Here is a 19,485-nt window from a genome sequence, read left to right as displayed (position 1 = left end):
AGTGGTTAGACTTTGGGTCCCATTCTTTAAAGTTATTATTTGTAAGGATTCCTGCTTACCCAGCACTGCCTTAAGCTATTGGGCCTCATTTTACAGGAAGGGAGAATTAATGTGTTTTTTCTTTTAAAACAACACTCTGACAACTAAATTTTTACAAACTGTTTTATGATTGCTTCACTATTACTACTACCATTTTATGGAAACCATACATTTCAGTTTATAATTCAATGTTATTCAAGAGTAGCATCTGACATGAGTGGTCCCACCTCAAACACATGTAAAGTTTTTCCTCAGACATAAGTTTTTCCTGCAGCATAGGTGCACAAGAGAAAGTTATTTGTACACTCCTAGAGTGACATTATGAGAAAGCAAAAACATGCTAGATTCCTAAGAGGCATACAAAATTGTTCTAAGTCTGTTTTATGATGGTAGGTAGTATACTCTAGAAACGTTATTAGGGAGAAATTTTTATTTACTTTGTAAGCATAAATATTTTGGGAAATAATACATTAGAATCTTGAGGTGTTTTTAATATTCAAGTGGCTGCTCAATTCTAGATGTGACAGGTTCACAAGCCAAAGAGATCCCACAGCCCTTTCCATCTTCTAGAAACCATGCCAGGGTGAGGACACGTGGGCTGAGTTAGAAGCATCCAATGCAAGTCGGGTGTGCAAACACAGCTCTGTATATGCTGATTTTATAGGTCGAAGCTTGAACACAGGTGAGTATGTCTTAAATACTGGTGTTGTGAGGAGGCAAAGTTAAAGGTTCAGTCCTAGAACTAAGGCAGCCAAACTAATCCTCTGAAATGTACAATGGCCTCCAAGAGTTTATGCATCAGCAAAGAAGTCATCTGAGGTCAAAAAGGCAGAGGTCACCAAAGTCCTAGAAGACTCAAGACTGCAGGAAGGAGGGCCTGCATATGAGAAGCAACGTCATGAAAGTTAAGAGGACAGAACTCAGGATCAGAGAGATACAAGCTCAAGATCTGTCCCAGCCACTCGCTAGCAGAGTGACCTAGGACACCTGGCCTCTATTTCCTTGTTGCAAAAATGAGCCCACCAATAATGCTTGGTTGGTATTAGTCCCAAAATGAAAATGCTTGTAGAGTGCTTAGCACAGTGCATAACAATACATCTGAGCTCTCTCATTTCTTTGTACCCAAGTGACAGAGCACAGAACCGCCTGCCAAAGCTCCCAAATTAACTACCTCTCCCGGGTCTTTTGAGGGGTGGGGAGGGGTTGAAACAGAACCTCACTATGTAGCCCAGGCTGGCCTCAAACTCATGGTGATCCTCCGCCTCCACCTCCCAAGTGTACTACCACACCAGGCCGCCTCTGGGTCTGACTGACAGAAATGCTCTTATGCAGAGATACAAAGAGTAAGCACACTAACAAAAAAGGACAAAGGACAAAGAAGCTGGGTCCATGAGAATCTCATTAAGAAAAAAACTACGTTTCTCAAGCTTAAGAGGAAGGAGGCTTGCTTATTTACTTACTTATTTGCAGTACTGGGGATTGAACCCAGGGCCTTCTCACTGAGCTACATATCAGTCCTTCTCATTTTTTATTTTGAGACAAGATCTTGCTAAGTTGCCCAGGCTGGGCTCAAACTTGTGATCCTCCTGCTTCAGCAAAAGTGCTAGTTAGAGGTGTGCACTTCCATGCCTGGCTGCACTTCTATTAAATGAAAGAAAATTTTACAGTATCTGTTTAGGCGCTGTAATATTTAGCCATTTTCTTTGGAATCAAGAGGACTAAGAAATACAACCACACTCTTTAACACAACAGACAAGTTACTTAAACTCCCCATTTCTTCACTGCACAGCGGAGATAACAGCAGGCACATCTTGTGGACCCTTGCTGAAGGCTTTTAAAAGAAGTGACTGTCAAACACTAATCCAGTGGCTGGCATAACGTAACAGCTCAGACCATGTTAGGGGTCACTATTATTTTACAGCAGTCTTTCCCCCCATATTCCTCTCTGCAGAAGACATGCAAGAAAGTCAGAGAAATCTACCTCAGCGGTAGGTGGTCTTTCCTCCTTTGGATTGCAGAGGATCTGAAAGGAAGAAAGGACAGAGTGTCACTCAAGGAGCCTGTACAAATCAAGAGGTAGCACAGATGGAGGAAAAGGGGCTGGCAGGGGTTCTGTGAGGCGTGCTCTGAGACTTTGGCCTTGATCTTGAACAAATCAGAGGCTGAAGGGTGTGTGCGTGTGCGCGCGCACATGCATGTGTATACACGTGTGTGTATATGTGTGCGTGCATGCACGCATATGTTTGATGTATTCACGTATATGTTGGGCACGTTCTTCTACCACATTCTCCAAGGAAAGGACTATAAAAAGGCATTAAAGAAGCAGTGTGAACTAGGCAATCAAAATATCATGCTCATCCAGGAAAGAGTGGAGTGAGGCGGCAGAGGCAGGCTGGCTCCATCTCCATGTTCCTTCTGTTTGGCATTAGAGTAGACTCTGCCTTACCAAAGAAGGGCAAGACCCAGGCACCAGGATCAGTTTGGAGGCTGCTGCAATATTCCAACAGGGAGAAGACGGATGGCCTGAAAAGATGGCTTGGGGGAACACGCCTGACTCTTTTCCACTTCTAGTTCTGGGCATTCATCTCTTCATCAGAACAGGGAGATGAGCTTCCCGTTAGCCACCCAAGACTGAAACGAGCCTGCTGAACTAAATGCTTAGACAGACACTACTGACTTCCACCATATCAGCTTCAGGAGCATGGCTGAGGTGGGCAGGGAGGGACCCTCATACAGCCTGACTATGAACGAAGTGGGAAGAGACAGGACAGTAGCTGGAGGAGTAGCCAGAGTTCCAGGAAGGAATTTCTGCATTTAACAATGAGAATCATGGTCATGTTTTATCATTTAGCGGCTGTAAAAGCAGAAGCCAGCAGGCAGGGAAGAGTGGCCACACGAAAGAGGGACTGAGTGATAAAGTAAAATGCAAGGGATGAAAGAAGACCAGGGGAGCACAGCAGATGAAGAGCCAGGCTTGCCCGAGATAAGGGCCAGGAGAAGGGAGGAGGAAGAGCAAGCAGGGGGCAAAATACCTTACACAGGGACACAAATCAAACCAACAGCCTCCATTTTCTCCCTGCAGATAAAGCCTTCCCCTAGCGAAGCAGTCTAGGAGGGAAGATGGGGACAGCGACGTTTAGACACTGTCGCTGAGGGGCAAAGGTCCGGGCATGCTGAGGTGAGCAGATACAGATGCACTCCGAGATCTGGCCTGGAGCAGGAAAGGAATGAGCCATGGGGTTGGAAGAGCTGGGAAAGAAAATGGCCAGGATCAGAGGTCTCAAAAAGGCTGAGGACATTTATGAACAGAGTTAGAAAGAGTTTTAAACCCTGCCGCATGTTACAATCCTGAGGGGGAAGCTTTGAAAAATACAGACATGCAGGCTCCATCCCCAGGGCACTCCCAGGGTCTGAATGAACCACTCTGGGGCTGGGCCCAGGCAGGGCGTGAAAAGTTCTCTGGGTGGCTCTAATGTCTTCCAAGGCTGAGAACCACTGCAAGTGGGAATTGAGATAGGGAAGAATGAGATCATCTGTGTCTGAGTTCGTGAATTCAGAGGCACATGGGATCCTCTGATCACACATCATCTTCCTCGCCATTCCACTCACTCCCTTACCTCTTTCCCTTCCCCTCATGCACCCTTACCTCTGTCTAGCAAACTCATTCTCATTCTGCAATTCATGGTAGACGCCCCCTCTTTACAAAGCCTGCTCTTCCCCTCCAGGCAGAACTCTGGGCTTCTCGTTCTCCATTCCTGATGCCTTCAGACACATGCCTCTATCACAGCATCACCGACAGCTTCACTTCTATTTTTCAACCTGTTTAAGTATCCCATGAGACTGACCTCTAGCACCAGCATAGTAGCACACAGCAGGCATCATTAAACATTGTAGACTAGATCCTTAAATACCATGGAACAAGGCAAGTGTGTTATCAACATCTCAAGAAATGTTTAAATAAAATGTCTAGGTAGAATTTTTGAGTTTCTTATTGAAGATTGAAAGGAGATCGTTGGTATTGCCCAAATAATTACATCAATAGAACATTCAGTTTTTCCTTCCTTGCTAAAGCTAACTCATAATGTTAAGAAGAGACAGAATGATCAGTGACCAATTATCTCAACTTTACCCCCATACAGAGCAGAGCAAGAATTAAAATCCTACAACATACTATCTAGACCAATTTTCTTGCTCCTCAGTCTCAGCTCAGGAAAATTCTCAGTCTATGTGCCTATGATCCTATATAAGAAAAGAATATTTGAGTCACAGGTTTGTGTTCTGGGACCCAGAGAGGACTGGCACATTCTCTGTCAAACATCCTGCTCACTATCATCCTGCTCCAAGCTCGCCATGCTTTGGACTGAGGAGGACTGAGGCCCAGCCGAGACTTTGGTGTGCTGGTATACCTGTGCTCCAGGCTTGGACCCACCATCCAATTCTGGGTTTTCCTAATTCTTGCATCACCATATATAGCATGTGCATCATTAGTAGCAACTAATAGAAAAAAAATAAAAGTAGGAAACAGCAACATAAGAATTTAGCAAAATTTGGAGAAAAATGCATAGTTCCTGGCCATAAAAATGAAAGGTTGGCTCTCTATCTCTCTCACCCCAAGTTTCCACCTCCCTTTTGATTTCTCCAGTTTTCATGTAGGACATTTTAGCCTGCTTTCCTCAATACTGAAGCTATGTTGAAACTTTCATCAAAAGCTGATATTCTATTTTTCTTTTCTTCAGATTACGACCCATCGTACATATTATCGTATATATCTAAAATGTTCTCTGAAAGTCTCAGGTGTTCAGGGCTGGGACTTTTAGAAGACGAATGAATCATGGGGCCACGGTGCTTATCCACTGATGAGTTCAGAGATGAATAAGCTGTTAGGAGGTGGAGCCCAGCGGCAGGAGGTCCCTGGGGTGTGCCTTTGGCAGAGACATTTCTTGTTCAGGCTCTTACTTCATCTCTGCTTCCTGGCGGCCAGGGGTTGGGCAACTTTCTTCCACCAAGTCCTCCTGGCCATGGAGCCAGCTGACCATGGACTGAACCCTCTGAAACTGTGAGCTGAGCCAGAATAAACCTTTTCTTCTTTAAATTGTGTACGTAAATTATTTGGTCTTCGTGATGAAAAGCTGACTAGTACACTAGCTCCAAGAACATTTTGTCTAATACTTTGGTTCACAAACTCAATTTTCTCCATTATTCATGTGGAAAATTCAATCAAGTTTCCCCATAAAGTCAACAATGAACCTGTTGAACACTAAATTTGATTTGGTTCTTGTCCAACTTGGTTTGCGACCAGAATTGTTGAAAGAAGCAAGTTCATGAATCGAGGTACCACTGTACTTCTATAAATTAGGGAGATGGGGAAAGTTAAATCTACTTAAACATGGGCTGGATTCTCACTGAGAATTCATAGTACCACCACTCTCCCAGATTCCCAAGCTAGAAACCTTAGCATAGTCTCTCATGAATTACTGCAACAACGTCTGTCAATTTTACTTGAAAATATTTCCCCAATAATTCAAGTTCCCTCTTCTCACCACTTCTGTGCCTACTCTGAGGCCCTCACACCTTATTCTACTTTTCCTTATGGAGAGCACTAGTATAAAAGCTCTCTCATGGGGCTGGGGATTTAGCTCAGCAGCAAAGCACCTGCCTGGCAAGCTTAAGGTCGTGAGTTCGATTTCTGGTACCAGAAGAAAAACAAAACAAACAAACAAAACAAAAAGCTCTCTCAAACTCCATCTATCCTAACACACTTTGCCTTCCCTGATTAAAAAATCTGAAATCTGAAATACTAGAAAATGTGAAACTTTCCAACAGCCTACATGACATCAGGAGTGGACAATTCCACACCTGAACTTATGTGACCAGTTGTAGTTAAAATGTGAGTACACTAAATATACATAAATGACTCTCAGTTTCCATGTATGTGGTATATATGAAACATAAATAAACTTCATGATTTATATATATATGCAAACATCCCCCAATCAGAGACATTTCTAATTCCAAGCATTTCAATTAGAGATATGCAACATATATATATCCCCCCTACACATGTACACATATATGCACACACCCCCATTCACACACGTTTATTCTTTAAGAGAGAAACCGCCAGATCATTTCACAAAGTAGCTGCACTATTTTATACTCCCAACTATCCGTGTGTGAGGATTCTAATTTCTCTACATCCTTCACACTTGCTATTGTCTTATTTTTTTTTAATTATAGCCACCCTAGTTGATATGAAATGGTAGCTCGCTGTGTTTTTCATTTGCATTTCCCTTTCTTTTTTATATTCCCAGAATTTTTAGTTCATTATACAAAGTCTGATATACAAGAGCACTCAATAAACTTTTTTATTCATTCATTATTTATCGAACATCTACAATATACTGTATGCCATACTTTCTCCTCAAAGGTGTAAATACAACAGGAAACAAAGTAAGCAAAATGGGTGAGCAAGGAATAAACAAATGCAGGTAACCATGGGAGCTGGTCTTTATTACAGGGGGAGCTCCTCTCCTTCATTTGTCAGGTGAAAGGGTCCCCAGTGATTCTACCACCTCCACACCTGTTCCTCACACTGCTTTGCGTGTGAATCATGAAGATCCAACCTCAACTCAAAAGGATCAATTTCTATTCCAAGTAGGTGTAAGTTCAGAAACAACAGTGTGATGAAAACAAATACTGCTGCTGTCATCGCTGCAGTGCATGCACATGGAGAAACATCTAGTATCACCTGGCATGAATTCCTTCCCTTTCTATTAACAGCTCTACAATTTTTCTTGGGGGAATCAGCCTTCCCCGACACCCATTCATTCATTCCACAGATTCTTTTTTTTCCACTACCATGTGCCAGAAATGCTTCTGATTGCTGAGAATACAGCAAAGAACAAAATTGACTAAGTAAAAATAGTAGAACTTATGTCCGCTTCAGGCAAAGATGACTGTAGCTCTTACTTCAGGGAGCTCTGCCATTCAGACAGCAAATCCCCATGGCTCAGGCTGGTTCAAGAGCCAATCATGAGGCTGTCACTGGCATTATGAGAAGAGAGGCAATCTCTCTTCTCTCTTGAAGTAGGAGAGGCAAACTTTGAGCCTTCAGGGGTCACCAGGAGGAGACAACCTGCTCAAGCAAAAATCTAACAAGGGAACAGAGGAAGAGACACAAACTGAGGGAGTCCTAAGGGCACCGGTTGAGCCCCTGGAACAAGCCCTGCCTGAATACAATAGCCATTGACTTCCCCCAGCCAACAGACTGATTTGATTATTTTTCTTGCTGAAGGTCACTTTGAACTGCCTTTGCTCTTTTCTGCAATTAAAAGAGTCCTGGTTAATACATGGAGTATTTTTTATGAAGCCTAACAATGTTAGGTAGGTCAGGGTCACTTTAATTTCTTCTCAAAACCAGCCACAAAGGCCCCAGTTCAGGCGCGGCCAGGCAGACCCGTCCCTCCGGTGCCATCCTAGTGGGACTCCTGCTGCGTCCCACAGTGAGGCAGCTTCCTTCCCTCCTGCTTCCTTCTCCTCTGAGACCTCCAGCCTGTGTCAAAGAAACAGCTTGTCAAGAATGACAGGAAGGTGCTGTCAGTAATCAGCTGCTCTCCCTCTGTGCTCATGCTTATAAAATTGGAAATACACTGACAAATGGGCTCAAAGAAGCCCAAACTTTGCCTTTTTCTTGAATGAAATGTCCCATTTTCTTCATTTTTACTCCTTGGCTATACAATTTTACTTCCACTGAGGCGTTAACAGCAAAACTTCCATCCTGAGGAATCCTGCCTTTTGAACTAGACCTCAAAGTATTAAGGTAATGAAATAAACTCAGATTTTTCTCTTCCTAAAGGAAGAGAAGCAAAAGAAAGCTGGTTTCCTGAAATTACTCAGGAAAACAAACCTCCATGTGATAAGAATGATAAGAACTTCTCTGTGAACAAGAGCCAAAAGTTATTAGCAGGCAGGTTGGGCCACAAGGTCAGGGAGATCACAGGAATAGAACCAAGGAAATTTTATAGAGGTGGGAGAGCAACTTCATGGGTCTACAAGAAAAGGAGTGATATCAACAGAGACGAAAAGATTCAAGAGGGAGACATGGAGTGAATACTTTTAAGAAACTCAGTCAGATCTTCATTAGCTCTGTGTAGCCACTGCATCACACATATACCTATTTTTTTTTATTTTAAGAAGAGTAAAAAATAATTTAAAAATTGGAAATTTGTATACACTAAAGATATACAACTTTTATTTACCAATCATAGAAACAAATATGAAATGTTAGTGAGACAGATTCCCTGCTATTCCTATAACAGTTATTCCATATTATGGTTTATATCTAGGTGTCCCCCAAGGCTTCTGTGCTCCTAGGTGGGGCCCTGGGGAGGTGTCTGGCTCACCAGGTGTGTGACACTGGATTAGTCACTGATGTGTTTATAGCTGGGTGTGGCACTGGGAGGCGAAGCCTGTGGGCAGATGTGGGTCACTGGGGGCATGGCCTGGAATGGTGTGTGTATATATATCCCTACCCCTCCCTTGACCTTGGCCTACCTCCCACTGCCTTGCCATGAGCTCCTTCTCCTCTGCCATGCTGCCCTGCCTTGAGCCAACTGACTGACTATGGACTGAAACCTCTAAAAACTGTGAGCTGAAATAACCTCTGTTCCTTTAAGTTGGGCTGTTAGGTATTATGTCCCAAGACATTCCCCAAATTCACAGTGTCTGAAATAGGCAAAGGATCTTTCAAGAACATGGTATGAATCTTGAGCACTGGGGTTCAGGGAAGGCTTCCCATGAAAGGAAGAGTTGAGTTGGGTCTTGAAGGAAGGTAGAAAGTCACCTGCGGACAAGGACAATGAGGCACTTTTGCCTGGCGCTCTAACATCACACTCAGCAGATGTGATGATTGGTTACTTGGGAAATATGAAGCACAATCTGTGGCTCATGTAAGAAGACAGATTTTAAGGGGCTGGGGATTTAGCTCAGCGGCATAGCACCTGCCTGGCAAGCATGAGGTCGTGAGTTTGATTCCTGGTACAGGGGAAAAAAAAAAAAAAGAAGAAGACAGATTTTAAAAAACAGTCACCTTGGCAAAGTATATACTTATTTTAGGGATACTTTTTCTGCTCCTCATTTCTAAGCTCCTCTCAGTCTTTAGAAAAACCTTAATGTCTTCTGAAGATGACCTTTTTTTGGTATAACCCTATGCTTTCTTGCTTGCTTGCTTTCATTTTTTATTTTTAATTTTTTAATTTTTTGGAGACAGGGTCTCATGATTTAGCCCAGCTGGCCTTGAACTCATAGCAATCTTCCTGCCTCAATTTCCCACATGCTGGGATTACAAGTGTGCTACCACATCCAGCAAAACTTTGGACTTTCATGGCCAAGTCTGGTGAACATAGTCAATGGTAAAGTTTGGGAACACTGGGACATTGCACGTTTTCTTGATAAACTGATAATCTGGGGTTTACATCAATTCCCAAAGGAGAAAAAAAAATCAGTATTAAAGAGCAGAATCCTTAAAATAGGGTAGTTACTTAACTATATTATGTGCAAAGGGGCAAAGACCTATCTGGAAGGAATTTCTGAATTATCTCTTTAAGAGTTAATAGGTACTTTGCAGGCAAATGAGAGTTTAAACTTTGGTATGTTTGGCTTTTAAAAAGCTCCTTCCAGTCACAGCTTACATGAGTTCAAAATCGGGCCTGAAGTCACACTTTACCCCACAAACTGGTCTGCTTCTTCCCTCAGGAGTTGCCATTCAAGTATTTTTAATAAAATGACAATATGGATTAAGATACATCACTGAAATAAAAATACTGCTTTCCTTGTAAAATTCATGACCTACTATACCACTGCATGATACTACTGGCTCTTACTTGAAATTCATGCTGAATAACCGTTTTCAGTAACTCCTGTAACTATCATGAAATTAAGCAATTTGCATACCTTTAAAAAGAATGAATGTATCAGCACACCAAATAAAACTGTCAGAAATTTCTAGGATTATTCGACTGTTCACCTCCAGTTAGAGAAAAACTTGTAATTTTTTTAATTTTAAAGATAAAAAAATGAAAACATATTAACAGACACACAGACATTTACAAAATAACATAAAAACAATATAAGCAATACAGAATTTCAGACAAGGTGATAGGAAATTCACAATGGTGGTTATATCACATATTGATATCTTCAAGTTGGTTACTCAGATAAACAAATACAAGCATGTAAGATTGATCAAACAAGTAACATTCACTGTTCCTTTCAGTCAAGGGATAGAAATCAGTAGTACAACTATCTTAGCTATCCTGTGTATACATATATACATATTTTTCCCTTTAAAACTCCTAAGTTTTATATATTGGTTAGCCTTATTTTATTAATGTTTCAATACAGAGTCTACTTTCAATGTAACGTAAGATTTTAAAGGATCTCTACAAGGAATCATTCTCAGTATTTAAAAAATATTTTTAAAGGATACATATATTTGCACTGAGCTTCTAAATTTAATATAACTAAGCAAATATATATATATTTATAAAGAAAATCTGTCCCCGTCCCAAATCATCACAGTATGATTAGGTGTCTCTAAGAATCAGCTTACTTCCTATTTTCCTGAATAAACTTGGGTTTGTTACATTTCTTTTCACTCATTTTTTTGATAGTAGTGAAGATCAAATCTAGGACCTTCAACAGTAAGCTATATCCCAGCTTTTTCTTTTTTCACAAATTTTAAAAATTTTGATACAAGGTCTTACTAAGTTCTGTGGACAGGACTCAAATTTATGACCCTCTTGCCTCAGCCTTCCAGAGTGCAGGGATTACAGGCACATGCCCCTGTGCCTGGCTTTTAACTTTTGCTTTTATGTATGTCTTGCTACTCATATACCTATTATGAGCTTAGTATTTATTTTATTATTGATTTTACTTCTTTGTATATTTTAATTTTTACTTCCTTGTTGAAATGTAACGTGCAAAGTGTTACATAAAGGAGAAAAGGATTTGAACATAACAGTAAGTTTAACTTTAGAATTTAAGAACATTAATATCTATTTGTCCATGGCTAAGTCTACTTATATAAAAATTCAGAACTTGCTGAGTGTTATGTATCCTAAGAAATGAAATCTACTCAGATCTATGTACCACTTGCAGTCCTATATTTAATTTGAAATGTTCCTATCATTTTTTATCTATTACTGTGAGGCTAAAAATTAAATCTCACACTACACTGTGTAGACTAACATCTGCCTTATGACAGAGCCACACTGTAAAATCAGGTAGTTTTCTTAAGGCCTAAAATTAATCAGGATTAGATCAAGGAGACTACTTGGAAACTATTTTAGACAAACCCACAATATAAAAAGTTGTTTACAGGGTCTCAGAACACTAGAACTCACTCCTTTGCTTCTATTTCAATAATTCACAGGCTATAATGTACAATGCAAGAGCGTAAAATTTGAGTTTTAATTTCCTGTAACAGTCCACTGAAATACTTTTACATGATGATATCAGCAGTCATGCAATTATTACACAAATAGGTTAAATGCAACTGGTTCATCTATCTTAAAGATTCTCTTTTCTATTACATTAGTAAAGAACAATAAAAACCAAAAGCAGACTATATATCTTATAAAATTTTAATATTCAACTGTTTCTCCACATCAAAATATGTAAAAACATATCTGACCTGGAAGTACTTCTGACATGGATCACTGGGCGTCAACAATGGTGCCGGAAATAGGTTATAATTTGCAATCTAAAAAAAAGGGATCATTGATAAATTAAAACCCCAAGTAACAAAGCATAAAGGGAAATAAAAGCATACACTCAAAAAAATCCTTCTAAAAGCTGTTTAAAATGCTAAGCATATTATAGTAATTATATACAAATTTTTGTTTCTTTATAGTTGATCACACCACTTTTGACTCTGATTTGAATTCCTACATAACCACATTTCTCACCAACATTTATTGAGACTTTTTTTTTCCCTGTACCAGGCTTAACCTGTTGGTCTTAAGTTTCCTGAGCTTTTTCTCATATGCAATATTCAGAAGCCACTTAAAAAAAAAAAAAAAAACAGAAAACTAGTGTATTTTGCCACATAAAAATTAAACACTCTGTTTTGAAAAAGAATTAGTATAAACACAACAAAAAGAAAAACAAACTGGAAAAAATTACCACCACAGATGACATAAAAGAGCTGTTTTCCTTTACATAGAAAGAGTTCCTTGAAATCATTAAGAAAATGTGAGAACAAACCTATGGGAAAATAAGCAAAAAATAGGCACAAATACCCAATAAGCACAAATAACTAGCCTCACTTGAACTAAACAAAATGCAAATTAAATACATGACTAATTGGTTTTCCTGTATCAGACTACAAAGATTGACAAGCTTGATAACACAATCTAAAGAAAGGAAAGGAGGAATTCTCAAGCTTTGCTGGTGGGAGAAAACTCTTCACAGGGTCATTTACAAATAGCTGAGCAAATTTAAAATGCACAGAACTACACAACCAGCAATTCCATTTTTAAGAGTTAATTTTATTCCACCCCCCCCAAAAAATATGGGTGCACATATATCGCTATGGTATGATGTTTTCAATTCTCCTGGGAAAATACCCAGAAGGGGAATCGCTGGGTTGAATGGGACTTCAAATCCTAGTTTTCTGAGGAATCTCCACACTGATTTCCACAGTGGTTTCACCAGTCTACACTCCCACCAGCAGTGGAGAAGGGTTCCTTTACCCCCACAGCCCCTCCAGTATTTGTTATTGGTTGATTTCTTGATGATAAGTCATTCTTTCTGGGATGAGACGGAATCTCAGTGTTGTTTTACTTCGCATTTCTCAAATGACCAATGATGTTGAACATTTTTTCATATATTTCATATATTTCAAGATTTCATAAATCTTGGAAACAACCCAAATGCCCATCAACTGAGGAATGGATAAAAACGATGTAGTATTTTTATACAGTGGAGTACTACTCAGCTATAAAAGAAAAGATAAACTCAAAGATTTTATAGGTAAATGGATGCAACTAGAGTCTATACTCATAAGTGAAATAAATCAGACCCACATGTGTAAACATCATATTGTCTCCCTGGTGTAAGAACCTGAAAGAATAAATAAGATACAAAAAGTACAACAGATATTGCAAAAGGGAAAGAAACTGCTATGGAAGGAGAAAAGAAAGAAGGAAGGAAAAAAATAATACATACACAAGATAGCTAAGATAATTGTACTACTAATTTCTACTGGTTTATTGAAAGAAACAATGCTTAATTTTTTCGACCAATTTTACATGTTTATATCTGATAATCTGAACACAACTACTTTGAAGATAACAATATGCAATATAACAACCAGTGTTGATTTCCTATCATCATGTTTTGAAATTCTGCATCGTTTTAAATTGTTTTATTTTTTATTCTTTAAAATAATTTTACCCCTCCAAAATTAAAAAAATTTACCAATAAACTCATATGGATTTTCCTATAATCAAAATACCAGTAAAGACCTAACTACTGTTCAGTGGACAGCCAGCTCATTAAATTGTGATACTTCTATGCAATGGAGCGCTACGCCACAATGAGAATAAATGAAGTGCATCTGTGCACACTGATAGGAAAGAGTTTAAGGCACTGCTGAGAGGGGACTAACACATGTAGCACGGCACGATCTGATAGGAGTAAAAATGGTAAAAGAATGTGCACGCGCACACACAGGCACACACTGGTACACATGCATTTACACACAAAATTTCTTCATGTAACAGTAATGACCTAGAAACAGTAGCATACTGCCAGTTACCAAAATAGATACACAACAAAGAAAACTAAAAACAGAACTTATTTTCAATAAGTCTGCTATCAGAAATGTCACTTAGAATGATAATGTATTCTATAAGGTTAAATGCGGATACTGTGTGACTCTGTGCACGGGAAGTACAGAAACAGGAAGAACTTCCCTGTGTCAGGATAGTCATGTGGGGCAGAGGGGTGAAGAGGAAGCGGCAGAACAGCCGCATCCGGGATGCTGGTCCTGGTAGCTGATTCGGGACTGGGTGTGCCCTAATGGGCGCATTCTTGCATACACGGCACAGTTCTATGAAAAGTAACAAGAAAAAGCCAAATGCTAGAGGTTTTCTAAAGCATAATTCAAACTGGAAAACTATTATGTTTTCAAAGACTTTCAATTCTAATCTAACCTTTCCAAACTAGTAACCTTTAATGGGCATTATTTCCAATTTTATGATTCAGTTAATGACCTGACAACCCGGTGTGCTGGCCCAAAACACATTTTTAATTATATTGTCGCATACTGTGGGTAGGGCTCATTACTCTGGTATAATTAAAGGGGTGGGTTTATTTTTAAACTGTTTGAAAAACACCAAGAGATGCCTCCTCTATACACATTTGTTTCTACTCTATGCCCTTTCTCAGCTTCTTAATTTCACAGTTGTTTTCCTTTTTTTTTTTTTTTTGTCATCAGTGTACCTTAATTTTGTTGTTGTTTTTGTTTTTTTTTCTGGTACCGGGAATCGAACTCACGGCCTCACTCTTGCCAGGCAAGCGCTGTGCCGCTGAGCTAAGGTCCCCAGCCCCTTAATGTACCTTAAAATGTATGCAAAATGACAGAAACGAAGTGGTAAGGTTAAGAAAATGAATACAAATAAAACAGAGTTAAAGGCCAAGAAATGGTGTAACTTACTGGATTTTTTGACAAGGCTTAAATCAAAGCTAAAAATAGGTACATTTCTTAGTGTACATAGTCCTTAAAATATTCCTGTTTCTCTGATCTGAACCAAATTCCATCTTCTCTGAAGTGGGAAATCGAGCACTTTGCTGATCCCTTCATGTTACAAATGGCCCTGTGCTATTACCTGACCAATACATATCCACAGTGCTCCCCTTGTGCTGGGCCCCTGCTGGCAGTGGGAGACACAGGGACATTTCCCTCTCTTAGGGAACTTGCTGTCTAGTTGAGGGGATGATACTAACCACACAATGCTCAAATCAAGAGGCATGCACCTTCTGGAGGAAAGGAACTCAGATGTAAGAGAAAATATGGCAAAGAAAAGATGCCAGCCTGGGAGGCAGGAAATGCTCCTGTGAGAAAGTTAAATTTAAGATGCAACTTGAAGACCAACTGGGATTTAGATAGGAAAAACATTTATTAAACACCAACTTCATGTATGTTATTTCCTGGCCCTGTGGATGAAATATAAAACTGCAGAGCTGTTTTCCTCCTGCACCACTTATACCCCTGACAAATGAGTAAATCCGTTTCTGAGAAGTATTCAGCAGTACAGACTAATTCTACTTGACAATAATCTGGAAAAACAGAAAAGCACTCACAAAATAGGAAGACCCCAAAATATATAGTTTTAGTAATAAAACCTATCCAGTGGGGAGGCATGTGCCTATAATCCCAGCACTCTGGGAGGCTGAGGCAGTAGAACCGCAAGTTCAAGCCTACCCTGGGCAAATTAACAAGACCCTGTCTCAAAACTTAAAAAAGGTCTGGAGATGTAACTCAGTGTGAAGATCCTAGATTCAATCCCCAGTTCTGGTGGGGCAGGGGGAAGAACCATCTACAGCTATACCGTCTCACACAGCAGATACTAGTAGCAATGTGGAGCTACTGAGCACTTAGAAGGTGACTGGTACCACCCAGGAACTTACTATTTTACTTACCTATAATTAATTTAAATATAAATTCATAGCTGGCCACGGTGTTGCATGCCTATAATCCCAGCACTCTAGGAGGCTGAGCCAGAAAGATGACATGCTCCAGTCTACCCTAAGTAACTCAGCAACTTGGTGAAACCCTGTCTCAAGTAAAACATTAAGTAGGGCTAGGGCTATAGCACATGGTGAATGCCGTGGGTTCTCTCTCCAGTGTCACAGATACATTACATACATACATACATATATACTTGATTCACTAGAAAATATTTAACTTTGGAACTTCTTCAATAGGTGAATTTATTTCTTTACTTCTAAATTTCATGAAATCTAAATACAGACCAAGTATTTCCAAAGAATATTTTGCATCTGAGTTCAGAGCTGTGAGTATAAAATATATATGGCTTTTGAAGACTTCACGTGGGAAAAATGTAAAACATCTCAGCCTTTAAATATTGAATACATGTTGAAATAATATTTTGGATATACTGAATTCAATGGCACACTTTAAATTCATTTCATGTTTTTTTAAAATATGATACTAGAAATTTCAATTTATACATGTGGCTTGCATTATTTTTCTATTGGAAAACCACTAATCCAGAGAACATAGACAGAGACCAAAAATTCACCTCAATGAAAAGATTATGTACCTTTCCCATAAAAGTAAAGACTGACTGAAATGCTAGCTCAGCTATAATGTTAAGGGATTTTGCCAGCATTCGAAGTGCCCTTCGTCCCATAAAAATCACATTCTAAGTTAAAAAAGTTTTGTAGTGAGAATACAGTTTTGACTTTAAGGTGAAGCATAAAACTACCCAAGTGAAACAGTCTAGCAGCCATGCTTTCCCTTCCAGCACTGTTTCATGTGGCTCTTTAATGAAAATCCATTATGTGGATACACCTTGTGATGATGCCACTAGGGCTCCAGAAATGTCCAATAGGATCACGGAGAAAGAACAAAACCAGAAATCACAAACAACACTATTAAACAAATAAATTTGTGAATAAATACATACGACACTTCTATTTTGGTTCAGTATAAGATGCTATGTATTTTTAAATGATTCCAATAAAAATTTGCTTTCTGTTGTGATGGCTTGTGTTTAGAGATCCCCCCAAAGCCTCAAGCAGTCATAGGTGAGGCTTTTTCAGAGGTGGCTGAATTTAGAGTGTGTGATGCTGGGATTGATTCATGGTCAATGCTGGGATCAAGGGCATTAGGATTAAGGGTATGAGTGCTACCTGCCCTGAGCAGACTGGATAGATATAAGGGACAGAAAGAGCTGTGGTCATCCTTCGCTTGCTTGCTTTTGCTGTCTTCTGCTTGTCATGAACAGGTTCTCCTCTGCAATGCCCCTCAGCCATGCCACGCCACCCTGCCTTGGAGCCAGCTGATTACGGACTGACACCTCTACAAACTGTGAGCTACATAAACCTTTCCTCCTTTAACTTTGGGTATCTGGTATTTTTCCCAGCAATGAGAAAAGTAACTAAGACATTTGTCTTCCTCAGATACAGGCAAACAAGCCTAACAAATACCTTTCAATAAGCACATTCTCAGTATGAGTCCAGTAGGATTCATCAGATGCTTGTCTGTGCACAGAATTACTGCTCACACAACAGCTATCCACACAAAGACATGTGCCATATTCATAACTCAGATATCAGGATGTACACCATTGTCTTTAACATCGACTTCAAAATGCTGAACTCTTAGAAAACTGCAAAAGAATACAAAACAAATTATCTTTCAATTAGGAGTTTTCACTTCTGGAATATACGTATAGTAAATATTCAAATCATTTGAAATGCTTTATGTTTAGAACTTCTAGTCACATGTAATTATATACATGTGATTCACCTACGGGAATATTTGGTAGGGTATTTGGAAATTGAAAAGTAAGATATTGCTGTACAAAGTGGTCTTGGGTACTATAAGATACCTATCATCCCTGCTCTCCATCCCAAAGCTGTAAGTAGTGAGCTCTCTTTTGTACTCCTGAGGAGCTCTAGCCATTCCCACATTTGAACAACTGAAATCAGTCCAGAATTCTTTTTTCTCTTCTGAGTTCATTCAACACTTAGGTTCCATATGATCTTGTGCCAATACTTAATCTTTGGAAGCCTGTTCAATTTTCTTGTTCAACTGTAAACTGTAATTACCATCAAGCTGACAGTAACTGTGAGTATCAAACGAGGATCCTACATTGCTCGCTTGCTTTCCCTGGTGGCTAGCACATCCTAAACATTCATAAATGTTAAGTGCTATTGCTACTGTTCAAATTTTCCTACAAATATGATCTCTTTTCTCAACTATGTTGTAAACTTTCGGAAGCAAAGTATGGAAGTATCGTGATCTTTGTACACCCAGGGTAAGCACCCAATAAACCCTGGTCATCCACATGCTATGTCTTCTTTCCCTGCAATGTCCTGACTTTTTGGAAAAATGTTCACAAACAGTAATCTGAGTCCAAGAACAGAGCTCAGAATTCCAATTATGATGGAAACGTTCCTTCTGCCACTGCTGAAATCATCCTTGTAACCTGCCAAGCACAAGAAGAGCTATCCAAACCTCTCAGTGTATATTTGCTCTTGAAAATCTGCAGGATGGTACAAGTTGATAAATACTTTGAGAATAGACCCTGCATGCCAGGATTAGGCCTATCTACATATACATACTGATTCTATCTTACTTGAAAGTTTTAAACATTTTTCCCTAAATAACTTCATCTTTATTTCAAGATCTGTAACATGGAGCAGTAACATCAGGTGACGAGGGTCCTTTCAGTATATTTATATTTATATCTGACAGTATATTTATGGAGCTCATACGTGCGCAGCATTGAGCCAAGTAGGTACTTTGTAAAATTTATCTCACTTATCACTTCTAGCAAAATCTTAGGAAAGAGGTACTATTATGGAGAAATGGAAGCACAGAGGATTAGGCAACCTGTCCAGAGGATTAGCCAACCTGAGGCAAGAGACAGAGTTGGTGTCAGGGTCGCCATCCTTTACCTCCAAAGACCAGACTTAAGACCACCATGACAAGTCCATCAGGACTCCTCTGCTCAAAACTGACTTAGCCTGAACTAATCAATGCTTCAAGACAATTCCTGCTACATCACTGGAGTTCTTCTAGAGTTTATGTTCAACAATCTGATATACAGGTAAAGTAAAAAGCACCTGCTGATAAGCAAAACCTGAGTCTTCTCTTTCCTTACAACTTAGGAGAGCAAATGAGAATACAACTGAGAGAAGTGTGTAAAAATTTTGCCTACTCTGGGGATTGGTTCTGAAGTCAGCAAATGAAGCAAAACTCAAAGAACAGACAAATTTACTTTTAAAAACCTTTTTAAATAGCCTGTTTATACAAGACACAGTTTCACTGAAACAACTAAAGTTCCTGTAATTTTGCAATCAACAAATAATGAATGGGTATGTGTATATGCAAAATTTAACCCCCAGATTTCTTCCAAAGAAGAAGTGCACCTCCTGAATCTATACACAATATCGTGCTGTATGACAATAAACTTGAATTTCCGAAGTTTGGGAACACTAACCATTACTAGTAATAAATCCCTGGCCACCTGTATACACAGATATTACATATCTGCTGCTGTTTAGAATTCTGTCCTGGGAGATCCTAAATCAATCACTTATATAATTTAAAATAGAAAAATTTGTAACAGTAAATATGGAGGAACTAATCCTATCTCTATAATTAATATATTTCTATATATTAAGCAA

General features: G+C 39.4%; 1 protein-coding gene across 13 annotated transcripts in view; it reads right to left on the bottom strand.

Annotated features, from left to right (window-relative positions):
* Positions 1-19,485, bottom strand: part of Apbb2 (amyloid beta (A4) precursor protein-binding, family B, member 2) — a 272,486-nt gene that overhangs the window by 155,935 nt on the left and 97,066 nt on the right. For 11 of the 13 annotated variants that reach the window (XM_013518050.1, XM_013518042.1, XM_013518049.1 and 8 more), the window contains one exon: positions 11,732-11,800. In XM_013518050.1, coding sequence (XP_013373504.1) covers positions 11,732-11,750 — 19 coding nt within the window. In that variant the 5' untranslated portion in view covers positions 11,751-11,800. Of the gene's footprint in view, positions 1-2,020; positions 2,063-11,731; positions 11,801-17,277; positions 17,345-19,485 lie in introns of those variants that run through there. The other 2 variants (XM_005391938.2, XM_013518046.1) reach the window with 2 other exon arrangements.

This window comes from Chinchilla lanigera, unplaced genomic scaffold (genome assembly GCF_000276665.1).
Source record: "Chinchilla lanigera isolate Chin_1 unplaced genomic scaffold, ChiLan1.0 scaffold00042, whole genome shotgun sequence".
NCBI lineage: Eukaryota > Metazoa > Chordata > Mammalia > Rodentia > Chinchillidae > Chinchilla > Chinchilla lanigera.
Note: the sequence above shows the minus strand (reverse complement) of the source record. Positions and strands in the feature narration are given on the sequence as shown.